Source organism: Hesperophylax consimilis, chromosome 3 (genome assembly GCF_061612785.1).
Source record: "Hesperophylax consimilis isolate HC1 chromosome 3, BYU_Hcon_1.0, whole genome shotgun sequence".
Lineage (NCBI taxonomy): Eukaryota > Metazoa > Arthropoda > Insecta > Trichoptera > Limnephilidae > Hesperophylax > Hesperophylax consimilis.
Window position 1 is genome coordinate 20,125,244 of NC_142838.1, and position 26,263 is coordinate 20,151,506.

The window sequence follows — 26,263 nt, forward strand, 5'->3', positions numbered from 1 at the left end:
GGCAGTGGGTGATGCATTTGCATTTGGCTGAGGCTTCAAAGTATCTTCCAGAGGTTCGCGTTACGAATCGAGAGAACGCGTCCCGTTAATAAATGCATCTTGAAATATGAGCGCCAGCCGCCCCACCGCCTCACCGCCGAGTGTTCGTGAAGCCATCTTTACTCGAATTGTGCAAAGCAAGCACGACAGAAGATATATATTAGATATAGAAATGAGCCACAAATAATAAACAAATCAACTGCGCTTTTTATAAATTTTAATCTTTCCGTGTGGCATAATGATATTTTTATACCGTGTGATATAATAATATTTTTATATTTATGTTAATTACGCTGTACGCGTTGAAGCCTAAACTTTGTTTCAAGCCGAAAAAGTCATCGTCGACTGATTTCGTCAGAACCTCTAAAAGTCAGGACGATTTGTTTATCAAATACAAAGAAATATGAATGTCTAGTTTGAGTTAAGTAGGAAGTAGCAAAAGGAGGCATATAAAATTAGAACCCTAGAACTTTTAAGAAGATTGTATTTGTTTTTTGCTGATCACTACAAGGAGAGGTAACCGTAATAATAAAGACCCACTATTAGATATTCAATGTATGTATGTAATAATATTAATTTTAAATTGTGAAATCCTGCCGGCGACATTAATTATGATTTTCTATTACATCGCGACTCTTATCTTTAAAAGATGGACGAATACTTAGGACGAATTAGGACGAATTAGGACGAATTAGGGAGAATTTGAACAATTCTTCAAATTTCAATGTTAATTTTCAAGTTCTGTGAAAGATTTTTTCAAGTTCTGTTTTTACTTCAGTTATTTCAAGCAACTAGCTTATAATGATATAATAACAGAACTTATAGTCCAGACCTACGTCTTCTCTTTCTGCTACTTTCCATGTTAACACGTTTAACTAGAGACCATTTCCTGCAGTCCTGACACCTACATCTTCCCTTTTTGCTACTTTCCAAGTTAGCACATTTTACTAGAGACCATTTCTTGCAGTTCCGACACCTACGTCTTCTCTTTTTGCCACTTTCCAAATTAGCACATTTTACTAGAGACCATTTCTTGCAGTCCCGACACCTACATCTTCTCTTTTTGCTACTTTCCAAGTTTTACTAAAGGCCATTTCTTGCAGTCCCGATACCTACATCTTTTCTTTCTGCTAATTTCTATGTTAACACGTTTTACTAGATACTATTTTCCTAATATACGTTTGTTAATTTCGTAGAAAAAATATTATAAATAAAATTCGGATATGTATATGATATATGATACAAACCAAATTCATCAAAAACTTGTGTTTATTTAAAAAGGTAACGATCACAGGATTTATTTTTAAACTGGAATCAAACCTTTTATAAATAAACATTTTAGAATTCACATCACGGCACTAATTAAACCGAGGCGGAAACGAGACTGATACCTATATATAGCGCTATTCGTCAAACCTTCGCTATTTATATCAACACGAAGGTAAACAAACGATACGTGTTGATGAATGGGGCTGTTTAATTGAATCTATTGTACGTAAGTATGGTAACGTCTTTCAAATGGAAATTCTAAATTAAGACTTTTCCTTATCGCGTCTACCTACAACCTACGTGATGTAAAATAAACTCAAGGTAAGAAGTAAGACAGCGAATTATGAAGTTACCGTTCAATTAAAATGTTAAGGGAAAGTTTACCTGTTAAAGAATGAAGGTAATCAGTCAATACCGACCGGGCTGCTGCTGCTACCTTCTACCCGGAGTCGGTGCCTGGAACAGCTGCTTGAGGGTCCGGCTTAACTGCCTACCGGAATCTGACAAGTCGATCGCGCCAAAATGACAGATGTTAAATTAATACTATTCTTATTTTAATGCGGAAAAACTTTTTACTTTCCAAGTAATGACAAAAGAAAATTTAACGCTCGACAAATGTCTACATTGAGACAAAAGATTTTGAAATACATAACTTATCGAAAAAGTTTTTCGAAACGACCATAAAACTAAACAATCTGCAAAGAAAAAAAAATAAATTGACGTTAAAACAATTTGAATTTGACAATGGGGAAAACTCGACACAGTGGAAGTTCGCCGTCTAAAGCGTAAAATTACACCACTTGTTTCAATTCGAGGCCTTTACTTTGAAGAATGTATTTCGCTGGCTTAAATTAATAAATCTATCCGGTGCTTAAAACAAATAGATTTTTCTAAAAACTATGTATTGTGGTGTGGTTTAAGGGCTGGAAAACTATTCGAGTTGTATACGATAGGTGAATTTTAAAAAAAGATGAAAAAAAAAAAAAAAACCTTTTTCACAAAAATTAATAAACTTCCATGAATTAAAACTTACCATTGAATGTACGAGTTCCAAAAACAGTTGTGACCCGAACAACCCTTGAAACGGCTCCATATTCTTCATGCGGCCCCCCGCACCAGGGAATAGGCGAAATCGTCGGGCGTTCCGATTTGTTACTCCAAACCTGTAACTGGGCTACGAATAAACCGCTAACTTGGCTACAAATAAACCGGTTACGCCTTCCGCGCTCCGCTACATGTTATTTGAAAAACATTATTCTAGGAATAGGAGAAAACAGGTGCGGGGAAGAGAAGAAAAAAGGGGGAATACTTCCCTTTTTCAGAACGATCTTTCGTGGGAGCGCGTGGCTATATCAAGAGAAAATCAAAAGGACGGCGAATGGAGTAAACGTAAGCAAAATATTAAGTATTTTCAAAAAAATCCTTTCAAAACGACCTTTGCATTCGAAATGATTTTATGTGTTGAACGTCTATAAATTTAGTCAAGATCGAATGTTTCTCATTATCTTTGTTTAAATATCTCCCAATTAAAATTTCATGAAGAGTGAGCACTGGCATCATAAAACAGCTGAGCTTTGAGATCAAACCGCTATTTTTATCATGCAATACATCATCAGAAATCATGATGTTGTGTAATAAAAATTTGACTGTCAAAAAACACAAAGTCAATACGTAGACTTGGCCATAGTTTTATTACAATGAAAATCGAAAAAAGGCTGCGTAGTAAAACTAGTATTTTACGAAAATACCAATGAAAGTTTGAATATTAAACGATGATTTAAAACGGACCCAAGTAAAGAGAATAAAAAAGAACATTTTAAAATTACCTCGGGTGTATGAAGCGTATGAAATTTACCGTGTAGGAAAATAAGGGTCGATCAGGGTGATGGATGAACATAGAAGAGTGCTTGCAAATTGCAATACAGTGTCAGACAAACCACGTGTTTATGCTTTCAGGAGTGGTTAAACAAATAATCTTCGATGAATTATGAAGCTTACTAAAATGCAATCTAAACATTTGCTGTTTAGCTGATTCTACTGTCATAATGAATGTACCTATGTATGTCAACCAATAACGAATTTTCAAGAAATTTCAGTTTAGTAGTGCATTGCACCGTAGTTCTGAAAATCTTCATACAAAAAACAGAATTTACGAAATAACACATTTCAGCTGCAACAACATCAATTATTTCACTCTACTAAGGAGGAGTGTTTCACAGAATTTAAACAAATCATCAAAATGCAACGTCAATTTTCAAGTTCTGTGAAAGTCCTATTCAAGTTCTGTTATTATATAACTATGGTCTTGTTGCTTCACATATCTGAAATAATAACAGAATTTGAATGGAACTCACAAAACAACCCGTCAAACAAGCCGCCACTGAATAGTGTAACTGTTATCCAACAGGCTTCCATAAATGAACATATTATGGAACAGAGTTTTAAAACGGTTTTGCATTCTGTAAAGAGATATATATATATTTATATATATATTTTTTAAATTTATATAAAGCATTCGATCACCATAAAAAGAGAATGTGCGTAGTTCGGTGAGACGCATTTCTAGTCGAAATGTGATTATGCTGTTCGAAATTCGGGATATTAAGCCGCGTTACCCTCTTTTTATTATGCAAAAGTTCCAGACAGCTTTCCAGTATTCATCAACATCTTCGCAAATGATGATGAACACTGCAAGGCTGTTGAAACTTTGGATCAAGGATAAAAAAAGCTCAATATGGCTTAGTAACTAAAAGAAAAACAACATAATACGGTTATGAAAATCCGTTAAAAGATAATAGACTACCTATTTTTGTAATCCTGTTATCGAATAAAATTCTTCGCGAAGAGACGAAGAAAAATATTAGAGAGTCGTGTAGAGAGAGTAGTGCTCTCAGGTTTCTCCACTAAACCCCCATAATATTGGAAAAGTCATAAAAAGCTCGGGCAATAAATGCCATCGATCACTTCAAGCCAGTCTGCCGGAAACATTAACTGCAGTGGGAGTCATCAGGGAGAAGGATAATGGACTAAAAGGGTTAAGATATTATGTGATTCTGGTGAGACATTTCAGTTGGGATCTTCTGTTTCGATAGCGACTGATCGGGGATCATATTATTTGATAAAGACTAAGGCGTTAAAAGTAAAGAGGTTAAATATATGTAGAGGAAGCACTAAATTTGATCAAAAGTGAGATTTATTAAAATTACTAGTAATTCTGTGAACAGTAGACCTCGCTGCCAAAAAGTACGTTTCTAATTTACTCTTATTTAAAAAATTAAAACAACTATTTATTCTGAAATAATAAGATCTGTGAATAGGTTCTTAAATACTAAGGTACTTAATTATAGAAATGTCATCATCTCAATGACAATTATTTTTCAAACTTTCTTCTTTCATCAAACTTCTCCGATTTGATAGCTCGTAGTAGGAACCGCGATCGTGCGAATTCTGGCGGGATAAAAAGATAGTATTCAAAAAGGCAACCATCTTGAAAACCGGAAAGAAATAAATTTACAGACAGATGAAATTCCAAATGGTCAAGTTAAAACAGGACTTTGCTACGCTCAGTCAATATCCGAGGAAGATGTGGATTGCATGGAAGAAATAGTATTGGAAGAGGACGAAAAGGCATAAGGACTGGAGAAGAGTGGTAAGAGTTCGGAACCGGTGCAGAGCGTTTGTGCAGGAGTTCCTGGGATTTGGCGTCGTGGTTAGGATTTTAACTAGCGATTACTATATTTGGAGTAAAAATAGAGGTGTTATTTTAATATCCAATAATATTTATTTAAAAAAAAATAAACAAGAAAAAACTATCACACGTCGCAACTAATGATACTAATATATTATCAGGTATATTCCGTATTCCCTTAACTTGCCGTTTCAATTAGCCGTATACTATTTACAGAAATTGAGTGAAACAATCAAAATTTAAACAAAGTTGCGGGTTCGGGTCGAAGTTAACGGAGCAAACTCGCCGGTCTTACGTTGGACCATATTCCCTGTGTGGGGCGAATAGTTGGAGAAAGTTGGGTCCCTCGAGAGCGGCAAGTGGCTCGAAAAGTTTCCGCCCGCGCGGTCAGCGAGATCACTGACTAACGCCCGTACCGCGTATACTATACCGGCCCGACAGAGCAGAAACATAACAAAATCAAATAAAATGTTTTAGAATTTATAAGGAAATTTTTTTAAGCATACATTTTGACTGAGAGCGTCAACGTATCAGCGTTTCTTATCAGTGTTTCTCGAAACATTAACTGAATAATTGCAACTGAATATCAGCTAATATAATCTGGAGAAGTAGTCGATTTAAAATTAGTGTGAATTAATTTTTTAAATATAAATTAAAAATAATGGACGAAAGAGACATCTCCGGTCAGTTTTGGATAGATTTTGCTCTGCAGGTGAGTGATAACGAATTACAGTCACCTTTGCATTGATCAGATGGATTCATCCGGATTGTATCGTTTGTCAAAAGAGGTCTATTTAAGACTAAAATGATTAAAAATATTTTTTGTCACAATAATGTGGCAGTACGTGTGGAATTACAAATGTGCTAATTCATCATTATTAATAATTCTACTCTCTTGAGAGCTGGTTGACATATCATAATCTCATAGTGCGAATTCAAATATATTATTGTGCTGATCTGCCGTCTGCTGCCTAATCTCAATTGCGAGTGGTATTCTCTGGTCAGTCTTTCTGTTTATATGTATTTGGTGGCTAGTTTTGAGTTGTTGCTTCTCCTGCAGAGTGAATTCAATAATCAATCCATTTTTTTCATACGGAATTAAAATATTCCCTGATGGTCTGTGCTATTTACAAGCCAGATTATCACCATAATCTATACAAATAAAATGCAATGTTTGTATATGTGTGGCCAGTAGATTCGAAAAATATTCGACCGATTTCACTGAAAATTTGTTGTTGTTAGTGCCAGGAGTGTTTAGAAAGTGATCTGAATGGTAGAAGAATTCGGGGACGTCCGAGGAAGACATGGCACGATCAACTGAATCAGCAATAGCGAAGCATTACCGGGTCCGCCAGCAACATAATACATTCCACTCATGATATATGAAATTTACAATTAACATGATAATATTGTCAAGACAAGACAACGTCACTATTTTGATTAAGGCGATGCACTACGTCATGTAATATTTTAAATTGAGCCGCTCTCAATAACCCTTACGTAGATGGCGATAAGGTTTAAATTAACGCTTAACACCATCCGCCTGTTTTGATTTATGCAAGAAAAAAACATGTCCAAAAAGTGCCTTTTATTTTATTTTGTGGATGTTCAGGTATAAATACCTATATAATTTTTTTTCGATCATTTTATAAATAACTTAATTTTCCACATTATACAATAAAATCATAACCGAAAATAGGTTCATAAGTAGGAGATTTTCAACTTTAAAGCAGTTTTCATGGGCCTTTACATTATTTTTTTCTGGGCTTATAAAAAGACTTATTTAAAAAATACTCGATTATTTCAAAGGCCAAGATGTGTTCTACTTGCAGTATTTGATTAAAGCATCTGAAACATTTTTAGGCGACCCAATTTTCAAACCAAAAACACATGATTTTGCATTACTACGTATGGCATCGCCATAATCTTTATCACGAATTGGTGTACATTTTGAATACCAAAAAATATGCTTAAGATAAATTGAAGTAGAATACAAATAAAAAAATAAATTTCTCGGTAAAAAATATAAATGTAAACTACTAAAAAAAATATTTTTTCAATAGAAATGTATGAACGCGTAAAGGAAACAACTTTAAAAAATACAGTATTATAGCTAGGATTATCTGTGACAGCTTCACTTGATTAATTTTTTGCTTTCTTATAAAATTTTTTACAAAATAAATAAAAACCAGTTTTATGCTTGAAATCGAACGTTTCTAGACTCCGTTTGTCAAGCGATTTTAATGCCTATTGCCTACAATATAAGGTATACCAAGAATATACACATTTTTGGCTTGTAGCTTCCTCTTAATCGCAATCATTTTCAAATTTACGTGGGATATAGTACTAATGCTTCATCCGCGTGACAATTTTCTAACGTCCTGATTGGCTTCAGACGATTTGACTGATATCGATAAACACGTAGCGTAGATTTAACTATTTTTGATATTGTCGTACATTTTTTCCAAAGGTTTCAATTTTATTTGGCCAGTTTTAATAGTATGATATCATAGATATAACTCAATAAAGGATACATTTTAAGTGTTAATTAAAGTTTTTTATGTGATTTGACCAATAATTTTTGATAATAATCGTCACTTATTTAAAGAAAGTAAGATGTCTTGATAGGAACTATTTAAACTGCCGTAGCAGTTTATTAATATGCCCAAAAACATACACCTTTAACAGATTAATAGGTGTATAAGGTAGAACAAATTTACTGATTGGTAAAATTGATAAAATTATCACGATGATAGATAACATACTTCCAGATCCGAATAGTCAGGAACATCCCCACCTTCAAGCTTCCCTATCTCTTTCCCCTCGACAGTACCTTCAGCCCCACAAATACCCCAATAATTGGGAATGACATTGTCGTACTGGATCTAGACGGTTAATAAAATCAACATAAAAAATGCTAATCCGAATAGCTTCTTACTAATGATACTGATAATGCTTTTTGAATGATTTTTTCCAAGTTCCTGCGTAGGTACTTTTCAAGTTTTTGAAGTTTCATTAGCAAAAAAACATCATCATCAAGGAGACGAGGAAAAGTTTTAGGCAGGAAATATGATTTAAATTGAACATTGTTGGAAAGCGTAATCAAGTATCTGATAAAAACATCCCCTTTAGATAAATCATTAAATTTGTATGTATATTATCTGTAGAATAACAACGGTACGTATTCATGTGTAATGATCTTACCAACTACATTAAAGATGTTACATTTCATTAACGCTGTATGCTGTGACATTAAACCCATATAATAATATAACATGTACCACATTAAGGGGAGGGCGTCATATTGGATATGTTAAAAGACAAAAAAATAATTCTTCCACATGTAGCAAAAGGAACAAAACTAGAGAGGGCGCAATGAATTGAGATGGATCATTACGAATAAACCTTTGATCAATGATGCTTCGCATTGTCATCTGGACAGTTATTTTTGTACGTGATAAGGGATGAACGGCCTTCGGTCCAGCGGGTAATGGTATGAAAACGTGCTCCGAGGAAACCGAGACAAAAAGGACGAGATATATTTGAGGAAAGACGTGTATCGGATGCGAATAAATATGAAATGCCGGAAGGGAAATTGATTACACAAAGAAAATATTTGGAAGATATTGGGGTTTCCGTTTCCACCGGAATGCATATTAAACAAAAATACAATAAGTTTAGTGCTAGCTTTATATCTGTTTTTGTTGATATAATATTTGAAAGTCTTACCTCTAACGTAGTGAATACAATCTTCTCTATCGATGAGAAGTACTGCTCCCACAGCAGCTGAGTTTGTTGTCTCATGGCCAAGATCCTGGGGGCTCCAATAGAACGAACCAACTCAGGAACCTGGAAAACAAAAATAATTAAATCAGCCAAAAATAAATGTCATCAAATGGAAAGCTTGACACGTTTAGAGAGAATTTTTTTAATAAGTGAGTCCACGTTCAATGTCAGCATATTTGCATCATTAAAGAGACGGTGCTGGAAGAAATATAAAACAAAATTAACGAAAATTCCATTTAAAGCAATTCTTAAGCGTGACATTTTTTCTAAAATGGGCCAAATCTTACGCCTAAAAATGATCCTCCGAATAGGTGATGCGACGCGACGTTCGCTGTCAGCATATTTGCGTCATTAAAGAAAGAGATGCTTGACCTACGTTTAATTTTTTCTCAGCTCAAAGAAAATCGCCGAACAGGCACTTTCCACGCGGCATCCTTGAAGGAGAGTGAGCCATAAACCTGAAGAGAATTTACTACCCCGTCCTTAATGATGATTAGCAGAGGAATGAAACCAACGAATACACGCCGAGATTTCAATAAACCGAATCGTAAAACATAGTACCACAGGCGAACCTTTTCAGCGAGAATCCTTCGGGGGTTGTAAAAATTTCTAAGCTTTCACTGAAAACGTTAAGAAAAAAAATACAACCTTAGTTTTTTTTTGAAAACATGAACGAAGTTATTTAAACCGCTTTTACAGTCGAATACAAAACACTTATCCCTTCAGGCGCTACTATAACTAATGTAAATGTGATTTTTTTAACGTTAATATATCGAGTCTACATTTGCATGAAATTTCATTTACAAAGTTTTTTTTTACTGGTCTATTACGGTAGTTACCTAAGCATTATTTTTTTTAAATATAAAACGCACATTGCCACAGGGGATATTTTGGATAAATTAAATAATAATTTATTTTTTTTGAAATTCTGAGATACTTTTTATGCATCGCTAAAATGTTTGATAGGGAAAAAATATTCGTGGAAAAATAAGCACAAGCCTTACTCTGGTTGAGTAGTATTTAATTTAGTTACAAATATTATGCTTAGTGATTCTAGATAATTCTGAGAATATAAAAAAATCAACATGAAAACTTTTGAAATCCAGCTGACAAGTGCATGCATGTTGTTTGAAGTGAAATCATTATTCAAAAATCAATTACCATCTTATCATACGATTTATCTTCAAATGGATGATAAATCGGGTGGGCGAAGAAAGGATTATCAGGAGAACGTAGTGCGCAAGCGGATGGAATAAGTTTCCCAAGGAAGTCATTGAACATCAAAGCATTTATTAAGTATCCAACACGCAAATCACATGTTGGAGAAATGCAGATATATAACTCATCCCATACTCGAGGCATGCGCTAAGCGCATTGAAGGCAAGTGAATTTTGAACCACCTTGATTATGTCAAATTATACAAAGTTAGCGCTACAACATTAATACATTGGCTCTCGTGCACGGTGTCCTTTACTCTCGATATGATTTTGCGAACGCTGACGAGACAGTATTATTTATTCAATTATTTTACAAATGTAATTAAGTGGAGTGACTGTATTGCAGTACCCCCATTATTTAAGTTGTTATCCCTATATTATTACATTGTTTTTTTTTTATTATTTATTATTGTGCATTTTATTTAGAAAAATTACAAGTTACAGTATTAGACCAAATAATGTACATGGATATTAAATATATGCACAATGTTATATAATAATATGACAAGTACAATGTAAGTCGAGGAAAAGTTGCAAGAGAGTTGCGAAAGCATTGAGGCCCAGTCAACATTAGTTTCTAACTAGGCTAGTCCTGTTCTAACTAACCCATAATGTCATATTTTTTTGTTATTTGGTACGTAGTGAAGATTTAAAAAAAGAGGCGAAACGAAGAAAAAAAAATAAAGTTTACACGAAAGGCGAATAGAAGAAAATATATATGAGAGAAAAAATTAAAAGCGAAGATAAACGAAGAACTAGGCGCTGGTAATAAATTATCGGATAACATTTTTTAATCATATTTCCATCCGGCCTAAATGCACACAATTTCAGTTATGGGGGTATTTAATTATATATTTTTGGCCCGAGGCACGAGAATAATGTATGATATGTTACTGTGTTGCTCGTAAGAAACCAAAAAAGTTATTTCTGTCCTAATTACATAGTAAATTTTAAAATTTAAATCCAGTGCTAGCACTTTCAGTCATGGGCCGCCTCCGTTAGAAGTGTATTGCGTGGACTTCCATCCTATCTCCCACCCCTGCGGTATAAGTGAGCGATAGTTAGCTGACAAGTAATACAACTTTTAAAGATTCAGTTAATATGTATTTGGCTTATAAACCATTATATTATATATTAAAGTAATATACTGATTTAATGGAAATGTCTACAGTGTTTTTGAGTGGCACAAAATCTAAATAAGTTGTGATATTCATCTCTCCACTCGAGTTAAAATCTTCTCCCTGTCCTCAGCAATCCCAGCATTGCCAGCCGACGTCGAGTGGTCTGGACCTCAACAAGAGGGTTCGTTACCCTCGCAGAGATGTCCCTCGTCCTGCGGGAGTGAACGAGACGCGGAGAGATCAAAGGAATCCATTCCTCTTGAATTAGCCTCATCTCAAAGCAGGATCAACGGGTAAAGGTGCTGTTAAATGTAGAGCAAATTAAACCCAAAGCGTTTTTAGATTTAATGCAATTATCTTATACTGGTTTGTGTCAACGTTATATTACATGGGAATGTTAAAATTACTCGCGCATAAAATAATACTGTAATTTAAAATTATGCCAGCGCAGTTGAATCCCCATCACAGTTATTCATCCTCTCGCTATCCTTACTATCAAACAACCATTATTGCACCATCGTATTTTTTATAGAAAACTACTGTTAATTTATCAAATTCAAAGAAAAAACACAGTCCGATATTTACATTGCAAACGAAATCAAAAGGTTTAGAGAAAATATTAAAAACGTATCTATTACTTTGATTGAGTGATATGTTGGTAAACATTTTTCATGAAATTTCACAACGGAGGAACGAAACGATAATCTTAATAATTATAGAATTTACGGTGATTATGTGGATGTATTTTATATTTAATTTCCGAATTTATGATTTAGCTTCTCAGCATTATTCGCCCTGAGAGTTGTTGGCAATGCTGACACACCATTTTGTGTTAAACGGAGCGTTTGTAAGCAATTTAGGAGAACCCCTTATACAGTTATCATCGGTATTCAGAAAATACCAATTTAAGGTAGTTACCTGAGTTTAATTAAGCAGAGTTAATGAACGAATCAATAATTTCGACCTAGAAATTCATTTTAATGCTTTTATTTATTTATTTCATGGTACAGAAACAACTTTTCAGTTCGGAAGTAGATTTGAAAAACCATAAAAAAGATTACACTTTTATTATTTATATATCCGAAAGTACTGCATTAAAAGATTTACAAGTTAGAAGTAAAGGCATACTTAAATTTGATAAGGAAACATGTGAAGATGTGATTTTCGCCGAGCGCCCTACGGGGCACTCTGTGGCCGTAGAAACGTAAATGTTTGGATGAATTAGCAGGCGACGCCGACGCTTTTTATCTACCAGGCACATAAACCCCTGCAGCCCCTTTGAATGTACGCCAGACGAAATGCTGAAATTTTAATGACGCCATAAAGGTTGGCAATGTTGGCTGGAAACATGCTAGGCTATTAGCATTACAAGAACTTTGCCGTCTGACGTGTTGACCGGAGCTATTTTAAAATAAATAAGCATGTGCGTAGAGCCAAGACACGCGAACATGTCACAAGGATTGTTATTATAGACACTTCCATCAATTTATTGACCTCTATGCCATAAAAGGCAGGGCGAATGGGAAAAAATGCTATAGAAAGGTTAAGATTGCGTTTGAGCGGAAGCGGTAGTAAAAAAAAACAGTCGTATGGGCAACTTATGGTCGTTTTAACACTTTTTCTTTCGTAAGTTAACATATTCTTGATATTTTTTCAACTAGTTATTTAGGGTGTAATGTATGGAATACAAGAGGTAAATCTGCCTGTTTCCGATAAAGTGGTCCGATAATACCGTTACGAATAAAATTACGATATAATAATAAGAAGTGCTATCTTTATTTGACACAGTAGTAAAACGATGTGTTTATTCGGACACAGTACGATTAGAAACAGAAAAATTTACACCTACTAACAGAAGTGGTGAATATTGTCAGAATTGCCCATTTGAAGGCCCCACCATTCACCACCATCGAACCGCTCCGGTTCGTCGTTTGAAATGACTATTGCTGTATTTTTTAACTACCAAATGTGATTTACAAATACCCAAATATTCAGTTATTACTCTCACCATTTTTCTAATATTTAACAACATTTTTCAACTCATAGTAAACAAAACACAGCATTTAAATCAATCATGAACCACAACAAGGTAGTTCAAACTGATGAATTAAGACGAAACCATAAAAAATGTTTAATAAACAAAAGAGTAAAATACAGAAAATGTGAATAATGAGACAATCACAGCTAACTCTCTTCCGCCTCAACTCGTGGCTCAAATTACAGTAAAAGCTCGGGAATTTATATCTGCACATGAGCAACGTGATGCGACGGGCAATTTAAAACGATTCGGCCTACTCAATGATAAAGTGTGGGATTACAGTGTGATCAGACACAGAGCTTCCGTGCGAGTGACGCTACACACTGAGTTTCACATTCCTCGCATACAAGAGCGGTGATAGGCATAAAACGTAAATGGAAATGTAAGGAGACTCTGATTTGCTTGAGCTCATAAAGTGTCTGAATTTATCATACGCACATTCTCCCTTAGGCTGTCATGCAAATGTGCGCAACGAGTCCACAACTCTAAAATCAAACAACTTAAGATAGTGAAATATTGTTTGATTTTTTAAATTTTCTGCAATCCTAATTACAAAATGGTGGTTTATAATAGCTTACTTCTTATTTTCCCACGAGTAGTTACACAAATCTTCTAAATTTTAATAGCGTCAAAGCTGTCGGAGCAGAAAATATAAATAACATAAAAAATCAACTGTAACATTTTTTGTTTTGGTTTGTTATGAAAAAAAATGGTTTGACTGAGGATTGAACCCTCTTTCCCAGGGACTAATTAAAATGAGTCAACACCGATATTACTCCTAATTAGATGTTACTGAGATTTATTTTGTATATTATTTTAATTTTTTATACATATATATAATATATATATATATATATATATATATATATATATATATATATATATATATATATATATATATATAAATTACAAACAATACAAAACAAAATGAACCTTTTTCTGTCTGGGAAGGATTCCCGTTTCAGGACAGCCAAATTGTGTATTTAGTATATAATATTCTTACAATGGAATGGCGATGCTGTCAAAACAAATTTTGAGAACATTGTTGATTGCATTCGAAGGTACAGGATGGTTTCTTTATCCTTGAAAGAATCGCAAAGATGTAATTATTTATTACCAGGGTCAATTTGAATAACATTAGTAATTGCATTCAGAACAGATGAATGGTTTCTTACGGGACATCACAAGTCTGAGATTCTTTGCAGGGCATTTTGGAGAACATTTACAATTGTATAGTTAGAATTTTCTACATTTATAAATCAGTATCAGACATTGAATCGTATAGTCCTATATTTGTGTATGTTAACTTCTGTATTTTTTATGATCCAATCGTGTCATATAATTTCAGAGAAATGATTGTGAGTGCGCGCGTGTACGTGCGTGAGTGACACCACTCACATTGATGGAACAAATCACTTGATGGAATACATTGTCATCAACAACAAGTCTATCTGACGAGTTTCAGCTAGATCGGATATCGGGAAGTGGGTCAATTTCAATTTTGAAGATTACCTTCCATTAATTTATTCATTCAACAAAGAAAACAAAATTGAAATGCTAGATGTTGAAATTTTTTATTGAAACTACTTTTTAACTTTTGCAGGTAATTTTACCCATCAATGTAATATATCATTGAAGAAGGCGACAATAATAATAACGTAAGACAGAGATCCTGGGTTGGTTTCCACAGTTGAGACCGTTATCTTTTTTTCTACGTCTTGTTCTGTTTCGAGTTTCGTTTAGAATTTTATGTATTATCTTCTAATTCAATCAAGAATATGTATTTACAAATAAGTTATTTGCCAATATCCAGGATATCAAAATTAATTTAAAAAAAAAAAAATTGATATTAACTGTAATTTATAAACAAGGTAGAAATAGATGTGTGTTAAGTTAAGTTCAGAACAATGGAATGTATAGTGTAACCATTTTAATAAAAAAATTAACCTTGTTTGTACTGTAAAAGCTTTCAATGAAAAAGCTTTAACGGACGTGGGTACATATAATACATAAATCAATTAGATTCGCGGTAAGAGAACCGTTGAGAACAAGAAAAAAGTATAAATAATGGTCAAACCTTGTAAAAAAAATATCTCATCGAGTACCCATAAATGAAAACAAATAACCCTTCAGAAGTATATCAGGGTGGTAAAGCCTGGAATGTGATCTATGTAGGTACCTTCATCCCGCCCCGCTTATCGGCCTTTGGCAGCGAGTGGAAGCAGGGGAGGCTCTTCTCCCCTCAGACTGCCGTGTTAGATTATCATTAGCAAGAAGAACTAGAGGGAAGGAATCCAAATAGATGATCCACTCTTTGCAAATGGAAAACAGATCGATTATAAGGGGCATCTTCGAAAGAATTGAGCCTTGAAAGAATGATACAAAGAAATTTCACCACTTAACACCACCAAAAAATTAAAATAAGCGAATTGTATATAAATGGTAGAACCATTGAAAAATGGATGAAAGCAAAAAATCCTCGAGAATTTTAAATGAAAACGAATACTTTTAAGATGACTCGATCATCATCATTATCGCTGTCAGTAATGGGAAAAATGTAGAGATTCGGAAATAATGCAAGGCTGAGTAAGCGTAGTGCTTAAGAAATTTTTATATTTTTAACGGTGTTGGGAAGAGAAAACATCACACGTTATATTAAAATCTGGAAGTTAATTACAAAATAATTAAAATGTGCACCTTTATAAAACCAAAGGTTTCAATCGTAATTTAAAGAATAATTAAAATTCATGATATTTTTATTTATTATTTTTACATGAAACGACAAAAAAGGAGTGACAATAACGTTTGTACTACAATTTATAGAAAACCTACATATAGTGATAATATCATACACAATACATCTAGACACCACATTTCACATAAATTATCAGTATTTTATTCACTCATTCACAGACTTTTACACGTGCCTTTGAATTATATAAATTATAATAATGAATTAAATATTATTAAAACTATCGCCAATAACAACGGATACAAAAGCGAAACTATTGATAGGCTAATAGAGAAAAAGGATAAAAAACTTACATTAACAATCATTTCACAAGGCCTTGAAAATAAAAATGAAAAAGATAGTAATAAACAATGGGTTAAAATCCCGTATATTGGTGAAATATCAACAAAAATATCTAGATTAACCAATAATGATAAATGCAAAACAGCTTTTTATAATGTAAACTCTCTAGGTAGAATTTTAATTAACAACAAAGATAAGAGAGAAAAACTCGAGAACTCGGGCGTTTACCAAGTGAACTGCGCTAACTGCCCAGCATATTACGTTGGTCAAACAGGGAGATCTTTCAAAACCCGTATTAAAGAACATTTTACAAATTGGGTAAATAATAAAGGCGAATTGTCAAATGTAGCATCACATTTATTAGAAAACAAACACTCGTTTGATAAAGACAGAGATGTTAAAGTCCTCCATACTTGCAATAAAGGCCATAAGCTTGATAGATTAGAATCTTTAGAAATTACTCGCTTAATTAATAAAATAGACCCTAACTTTGTAATGAATAAACAATTAGAATCATTTGCCAAGTCTCCGCTCTTGTATCCATTGTAATTTTCATAATAATTTCGATGTTAAAATATGTAGTTAGGTTAGACCATCCCTACTTCAATGTAAACATGTACCCCTTCAATAAGTAACTTTGTAATTAATAAGCTATTAGTATTAGTTGCTAAGTCCCTACTTTCTTAATTCCTATAATAATTTCTCAAATGTAAACATGTATATTTTCAAAAAGCAAATATAATCCCATCATAAATAATGATTTGACATTAAAATTAGGTCATTAATAATGCATATTACCTGTGAGGTTTTTTCCCTAATAAATATTGAAATGAGCTACAAACCCAAGGTAATTAGCTTACTGGATTTACCAAATATTTAGAAATTCTACAATCTTAAACGACTTAGTAACAAATAAAATTGATTAAAACCCTATAAACTACCCCTCTCCCCCCTCCCCCATATGTTGTGTATATAAACCGTAGACTAAGAATTTTGTGTACCAGTCTGAAGATGGCTTTGACGAGCTGAAACCGGTTACGGTCAAAATAAAATTAAGTGGAATAAAGTTTTTTATTTGTTTTATTATAATATATTGTTTGTACTACATTTGCCAAATAAAATGGAAGTGTGCTTTTAAATTTTTTTCACTATCGGTAATTTTAGTCATAAAAAACGTAAAGTGAGCCATTTTTTTATGCTCGCGTTAAAAACTTAATATTTCAAAAATTATATATTTCTCTCGAACAATAACATTTGAATGCGTATTTCATCATCTTCAAAACAGTTCTTAGTTTGCTGATACGTTCAGAAATATTCTATTTATTTGGATTTTATTGCAAAGCGGAAATACTCGGACCTTCTGCTTACCCTTGCGGGGAAACGGCGTGATGGTTAGTTAAGAAAACGAAGAATGGAATAAACTTTAAGTCTTTATCAATGTTTCCTGTCAGAGCTATTAGCTGAGGTCCAATTACTTTACTACTTAAGCACGTGGAGCAATTTAAATGATCTTATGTACTTACTTCCGTGATATTTTTAGCATGCTTAGCACGAGTTCTATCTTAAAGTTGAATTTGAACATTAGAGTTTACCAAAAGCCAATAAAACCACTAGCAACCTTTGATAAAAAAAGCTTTTTAACAGAATCCAAGTTTAACTTCAATGCAGAAATCTGATCGTTTTAAGCAGTAAAAACTTCTGAACTGGAGTCTTGAAATTAGCATATTTTGTTGCTTAGAATTTTTAGATAAATGCAGATGTAGGAGAAACTTCAGCTATGAAGCTCCTTGAAATTTCGATTTAACTGTAAAAAAATAAGGCAAAACGCCATATTTTAAATTGGTCAACATGATAAGCGCTCTGGGGGTATAGCCGAAAATGAGCTAAACAAGTTATCCAAATAGCAAATAGTATGAGTTATAAATACAGAGTATTTTTTAAGTGTCAATACTCGAGTGAGCCGAATAGTAATACCAGTACCTTTACATAATATAAAACTGTTGCACTCCACAGAAGATACAAGTAATACGATGACGATGAAAAATGCAATAACTCTTTGTGAATAATATGCAAAGCAAGCGCATCCCGCAGCGAGGCTATCAATCCAACGAGCTCTTTATCTTAAGGCCGCTCGCGCTAAGTACCCGAGTTTACTGTTTCCGGCCAATCTATCCGGCGTAATTGACACTATTATTTATTCCGATTCCTTCTCGGGGCGGGGTAAAGGGGATGGAAGTAAGTTGGTTATTTTTTTCCGCCCTCCTTTGTAGCGGGGAGGAAGGAACGAGCGCGCTAAGCCGACCAGACGAGATCCCCGGCTTAAGGCCACGGATTTACGGATCCCGGGCTAATAATTCAGCGTGAAAGATACTACACAATACGTACGGTGGTGATGAGAAAAACTTCGCAGTCGGCCGGCTTAAGTCGCAGAAATGTATTATAATAGTAACCGTAAACTAGGATTGCTAAATCTTTTGACTATTTTCGCAGAGCTTTTGTCGCTGCTGGTTTTGTAAATTACAACAGCTAAGCTTTTAAGGTTGGAATGCTGATGGCGATGATGAAAATGCGCAAATAACACATTTTCAACTAAATTTTACCAAAAATGTTTCTCTTCGAAATATGAAAAAAGGCGACAACTTTTTATGCATCCAAGTGTCTATGAAATGAATATTAGATTATTATCTCATGTTAACATTTAACAAACGACAAAAGTACTAAATTTTTGTTGTTTGTTAAATGTCGTCTTCATGATTTCTAGGCAATCTAAATACCAAACAGGCAGAATAATAAAAGTAATCTTTCTCAATCTCCTATAAATATAGGCAGGTGAAATATAGTTTATATAATATATATTTGCAACACGTTAGGGGAGTTATTATACAGCCCAGATAAATCTTCCAAAAAAGTGTCCAAAGTATTAATATATGTACCCAGTGATTTTAAATATTTAAAATATAATAAATATTTCAATTATTTTCAGAAACAACTACCCTTAATTAGTGGTGAAATTCAAATGTAATACCAATTAGAATTACAACAACGCTCTACTTATTTTTCCGAGACAAGATTGGTTTTATCCAGTCACGGATATCTTCAGAGAGCAAATTTTTTTCTTTAAATTGGATGATATTTCCGAATGTCTGCACTTGCTGTTTATTTTTCATCTAAGGGGTGTCAGTAACACTCTTCGTCCAAACCCAAGCATATAAATAAATTGCTCTTACATTTTCTCCTGACGCGACTCTACTTTACTCTTCCGTCACGCGACTTCCATTTCCTTCGTAAAGGAAGTCTAGGATTTTGCTTCATTTTACCGAATTCGCGGATGGGTAAGAATTGTCTTCATTTTCCTAGTCAAGACCGTGAGTCTTTGCTTTTCCTTCTTCGAGGAAGGGTGCGATCTTGCATCACTTTAAGGGGGTGAGGGGTGATCGATCAGACGGGATTATGAAGCGTGAAGTAGTGCGCGAGACAGTTCACCCTAATTGGCTGATGGCGGACGAATGGCGGAGATTGCCTCTGACTTTGAACGATAACTTCACACTGCAAGGAGATTCAATTTGCATTATTTGCCGGCGAGAGTGTCGCGCTGTCGCTGGAGACGCCTCGCCGCCCGCCCGCGATGTCCTGAGAAATGGGAGGCGATGAATTAAATAAATTCGCTTTGTAAGCTTGTCGGGACGAGGATCTATGGAGACAGTGTTTGTAAATTGCCGCTCTTAGTTAAATATTATTTACGGATTACAACGAACTTAATTAATAAGACACTTTATTTTGTTTGGCGCTGTTATGTTTAAATGTCTTACAGTTTTGATTAAAAGAAATATGCTTCATTATGAAAGAAGTGAAAGCAAACAAGAATAAAATATAAGGAAAAGTTTTTAAACAAAAAAGTTTATTTATAACGCCCTATCACCTAAACGGCTTTGGAAGGCGAAACAGCTGTCACGCGTAGTAACAAAAACACGGCAGAACTTGTGTAAATATAAAAATAATTTTAAATAATAATACTATGAACATAAAAAAACTTTAAATTTATATGGAGTTCTAAAAATTATTTTTTTAACTATAAATAATTACACCATAATATCTTGAGACGATACTATACCTCATGTGTTTACCGAAAAAATATCCATTAAAAACATTTTACAAGTATATAACGTTAGTGGAAATATATAAAACCTTTAAACATCCGTATCACTACTATCAACAGGCGTTCTCTTCGCGCAAGTGATCAGAGAACCCAAAAAAATCCTACCCCAACATCCCTGCGCAGCTGAAACAATCCCCCGAATACAATAGATATGTAAGGTATCTTGATGGTGTTAACCTGAAGCAGTAGCCGCTCGTCCGCCCAGACCACGGCCTTGTTCCAGTCTATGACCGAGGAGAAGGGCAGCTTCCAGGTGTTGGACAGCAGCACGGGAACGCAGCCGGCCTGCAGCACCTCAAGGAAGCGGAACGAGCCCAGCCGGCGGCCCCGCGGCACAAGACAGAACGTCGAGTTTTGGAGAAGCACCTCGTAGTCATATCTGGGAAAGAAAAAAAGTATTTATTAGATAAAATATTCCAAATAAAAAATTTAAAAAAATAACAAGAATGACCAACTTCGCTTTCTATCAATCTATAATTCAATATGGTATATAAGATGGGGTGGTACTTATAAAACCCATACACAACCTCTTTATACTGCGAAAAATTAATAACTAAGATATCTTAAAAGTAATCACTTTTCTCATATGTTTCAGAACTCATATTTAAAGAATTTGAGGTCATAAAACTTAATACTCAGTTCCTATACCACAAGTCTTTGAAGGTATTTTAAATAAAACTGCCCCAATCGAAACACAACATATCTTAGGCGAAAATACACCTTTTCCTAAAAGTTACCTATTCCGAAATGTAAAAAAATTAGGAATACAATTATTTAATAAATAACCAGCAAATATAAAATCACTTAGTAATAGCCCGAAAGAATTCAAAACACATAAAAAATATAGTGAAAACTTAAACTAAAAAGAATTGTATTCATAAATAAAATAAAAGAAAACTAAAAAAAAAATATATATGTATATATATATATATATATATATATATATATATATATATATATATAGTATTCTAAAAACTAAATAAATAACACCCCCCCCCCCGCCCATACACATAAGCATAATTTTTAATGAGAGAACATCTTTTAATAAAAATATACAACATAATTACTATACATTAATCACACGAATTACTACTCCGTTATCAATGATGTTTATAAAATTGTATAAATATTGCTAAAAAAAAAACCTATAAAATTTGTCACAATACATTTCTCGGCATATTTTTGACTCCCTACCGTCACAAATGAAAAACATTACAAGTAACATAATGAATGCGCTCCCACAATTCTCCACTACATACGAGTAACACAAACCAGACCTAAAAGGTACACACACACGATCAAATACACAAACTTTATACACGACTTTTAAAAAATATATAATATCTTTTTCTTTACCTCAAATTATTTCCTAGCATGAACTAGCCCCGTCCGATAAAATCTATATAGGTAATTAATAACTCACAAGATATTTAAGTCATTGGTATCGATTCTTGTGATACTTTCTAAAATCTTGTTAACTGTTTAATAATCATTTTTATAATGTATTTATTGTTATCAAGTACCTTGTAGTAATTACAACTACGTTTATATTTAATTGTGCTGAACAACTTGTTATCCCAGTGACATTACTGTTTGCACTTTCAATCAAAGAAGGCGTATTTCCTACTATTTGGAAAATAGGTTTTTGTTACACCGGGATAACACGATATCGTGAATTATAGGCCTATATAAAAACATTATATCATTCCCAAGAGTGTTCTACCAACGAGGCGATACTGAAAGCATCTTTCGATTTGGAACGAAGACGAAATATTGAATTTCCATTATGAATCAATTTTATTTTCAATATTTGTTATCAAAAAAACAATAAAAAAATCCATGGCTATGTCTGAAACTAGTTGATGTCTCATTGTAAAATAATAAGTAGTGGGGATCTTAGCCTTTATCATTAAAAAAAACGGCATCGTGATTGGACGTATCTTCTATAACCAAAGTATTACCAACAGAAAAGAAAATACGACGAAAATTATTTCCAGATCAATGCCAACTTAATATCTGTTTATGAATCTCAAATAGCAATAAAGACAATACCCGAATATCTATTGGCTCAGTCAACATAAAGTAAAAATATCTCACAAACAGTTCATTTCCTTATCTCAGCTACACGCTTCATTGGCTCAACGAACCTTAAATAAAGCAGATAATGACACAATTGCTGATGTCTTCCTAAATCCGTAGCGATTCGAGTGTGTACTGATGCTAATAAAGAGAATTATATTTGCCAAAATTATATTGGGCGAAATTACGTCATTCGGTGAAATTATATTCGACGAAATTATTATCGGTGAAAATAATATATTCGTTTTCGTATTATATAAAACAGATTTCTCGCGATTGAAGTTTGAAAATGGGTTTTGACAATGGACGAGTGTGTGTGACAAGATTAACGAAAGGAAAAAGATGAAAGTGAACGGAACACCTTCCACGCCGTGTATCATTTCTGAAGCCGGAATAAATGTGAACCTATAATGTCTGTCTTTGAATGATTTTACTTTGGTTTTTGCCGAATTCAAGCCTTAGCGCTTGGCGCGATCAATTTTCAGTTTTTGACCAAAGGCAGGACGACTTTTTGAACTCGCAGTAATGGCGACCTATTTTGTGGCTGTCATTGGTTTTAAAAAATCACAGCGCTATTTCTTTTTCAAGATATGAAAAGGTTTTTTATACTATTACTAGCTGAAGTCCCTGGCTCCACACATTTTATGAAATTTAATGTAGAGAATGACCTTCCTTTTGAATGTCAAGTGTGCGAAATTTCATCAATCTGTCGATTTGTATAAAAAAACAAATCCACACCACCCGCGCAGTGCCTGCCACAGACACTCTTCTTTATATAAATATGGAGATAGATAGACTAGCTTTAAAACCCGGGTTTACTCGTGATGGGAAAAATAACAAATATGTTTTTGTCTTATTTTTAGATATGCGATATTCCAAAACCGATTTTAAAGTGATTTTTAAACAATGTCACTGACACAGAATTCCAAATAATAAAAAAGTATACATTCTTCAAACAACCAGAGCTCACCATTTTATGATGATTATAACCGAGAGACTTTAAATCCAAAAGCCGACAAAAAAATAATATGATGTGTAAAAAAACTTGTTTTTTTTAAAAATGATACCACGAGATTATTCATATTCATTTTCCCCTTAGCTGGGCTTTAAACTTATTCAGTTCATTGTGTGTGTGGATGTGTTTGAGTGTATTATTTTCTAACAGTGCGCATGAAATTTCATTTCCCCCATGGAGCTAATTTTCTCTACTAACCTGAGATAAAACTAGGACACGTGCATATCGGAAGCAGGCTGATTCACGAACTAGCTAACTCACTGTTCATTGGCTGGGATAAACTAGATCTAGGACACTAGGCGACACCTTACAGCAACTTTAACAACCAATTTTAGTGATTAATGTATTGTGTAGGCTCGTGCCAAAATACACAAAAAATCATATTTCTCTATGTGACTTTGACCTTGCCCATATTTGCTCGTGCCTGCTAAACAGGTTCCCCCGGAGTCTGAGAATTAGACGCTATCCCGCCAATAAGGAATTTGAGTAAAAAATATTTAGACTTTTAATAAATATATTTATGTAGATCAAAAAACGTCGATTTCGGATATTATATACATAAATATAATTTAATAAATATTTATATATTTTTATTCTTAGAATTAATAAATCCTTCTTGAACGAAATCTGATGTCAAATTATTTACTCCGTGTTAAGTTTTTACAACGTAATAATTAAACATCTCTTTCTGTTACGTGCGTACTTTCATAATAAGAGGGAGAGGTCGCTATACAGTTTTAAATTGTGTAGTTAGGTATGTTTATCTGAGTTTTAGAGATGATTTGTGTTTATCTTTTTAGTTTTATCGATTGTTTTAACTTACATCGTAGTATCTCCTAAAGTGAGAAAGATTTGTTAAATTCAAAGTGGTAAAATTGAAGTTGTTTCGTAATATAATGCAACTCAAACAACTAGCGCGACCGCAACTAAAATCACCTACATGCCAATTTTTGTAAAAACGAGTATGTAGGAACTCATTTCAAATTTACGTGAAAGCAATGACAACAACCTGGCGAGAACGCGCCGCTGCGTAAGCTAAATAGGTGCATCGATGATACCGCGTAGACTTCAGTGTACGGGTTTTGTCTGGCGATGTTTTGGTGAGAATCGTTAAGTAATTTCAGTATGAAATTTTGATATATAAAAAAAATTACCTAAATTTAGACAGTAAAAAATGTACTAGAATTCCCAACGAAAGAATAGAAGAAATCTCCATACAAAATGTACTAACCACATGACGTTCAGCGCACAATAAAATTAATTTTTAAAAGTGGACCCAAATTTCTTATAGTAATGGTCAAATTGGGGTTAGGATTACAGGGACTACTAAACATAGTTTTGAGATAAAGATTGGAATGCTCATATAATGCCAACTGTATGCCGAAAACTGTATCTCTTAAACGTCTGTAGGTACAAGATAAAATTTCGTTTCTCTAATAAATATGATTATAGCATTACCAAAACCAAGCTTAACTCAAAACACCAGATTTTGTAGCTAGGCCCCGAATTTTTCATTAGGGTTAAACACACATTTAAAGCCAAAGATTTCTTATTTTATGAAAATTTGTGAAAAACATACAAAAAGTTTAAGGTTATTTAACGGGTGATAAATATAAATAATGTTTTAGAAATTTCAACTTCGTTTGCAAATATAAAATAATTATTTAGGAATGTGTATCAAAATAATGTCAATTAAAATATGATATGTATTATTAAATGCACATGTTTTACATGCTTCATTTTTTTCTGTAATTGATTGAAATGCGAAATTTCTAATTTTGTGGACTATTATTACAATTATTTGCTGAAGGGTAAACGGGACATACATTATAATCTATCCGTTCGTAGATGACGCTAATTCAACTATTTTGTGCACGGCTGCTTCACTTACGTCGTTAAAGTTCTAGGTTGTCATGTCTTAAGATGAATTATTTTTTTGCGGCTGTACATTCGGAATATGAATAAATAGTTCTGCACGTATAAAAAATCAATTCTTTCAAGAAATGCACACAAGTTAAATTTTTATCGGTGATTCAATCCATTATTGTATTTGTTTGCCTTTCTTGAAAGAATTGCGTTTTTATAGACACAAAAATATTTATTCATATTCTGAATTTACAGCAATAAATAATTCGTCTTAAGATTTTAAAGCATAACCTGCAAAAAGTGTTTTTTCGTAAAATAATTAAATAAGCACCATCGTACCTTCCGTCCCGTTTACTAAAAATTTGACCGTAGAGTTTAAAAATACAGGTTTCCACTTCTAAAGAAATCAAAGAATTTGGCGCATCTTTCGCTGTCGCTTATGGTTACCATTTAAATATTTAACAACCATAAAATGCAGAATTACGTATTTGATCAAAATCCCGACGTCATTTTTTAAAATCATTAATTTCATTAAAAATCATACGAATAGCTAAAAAAACATTAAACACTAATATAGCAGAGCACGTGTTACAATACACCCCAAGCTATTATCATCGCGTAAGGTAGGTACTACTGACTTATATATGAACTATAATACAATAAAGTTGCCAAGTTTACTGTAAATATAGAACGCCGATTACTCCATTTTCCTCGACACCAGTTTTCTAAGAAATGATCAGGGACTTGCCACATTAATTTTGCGCCACCACACTATAAATCGTAACAATAATGTGTGTATGTCAAAGGTCACCAAAAACACGCTTCCAAGAAAGATGGAACATTAGCGCAAACCGACGTGACATAATAATAGAACGAATATACGACTAATACAGATAGAAACAAATAAAATTCTATTATATAATAAAGGTCTCCTAACGGCCTTTCTTCTTATCTT

General features: G+C 33.5%; 1 protein-coding gene across 1 annotated transcript in view; it reads right to left on the bottom strand.

Annotated features, from left to right (window-relative positions):
* Positions 1–26,263, bottom strand: part of ttv (exostosin glycosyltransferase 1 ttv) — a 481,148-nt gene that overhangs the window by 103,274 nt on the left and 351,611 nt on the right. The window contains exons 2-3 of the mRNA XM_089649049.1: positions 20,526–20,727; positions 8,726–8,845 (exon numbers count right to left, since the gene is read on the bottom strand). Coding sequence (XP_089505175.1) covers positions 8,726–8,845; positions 20,526–20,727 — 322 coding nt within the window. The remainder of the gene's footprint in view (positions 1–8,725; positions 8,846–20,525; positions 20,728–26,263) is intronic.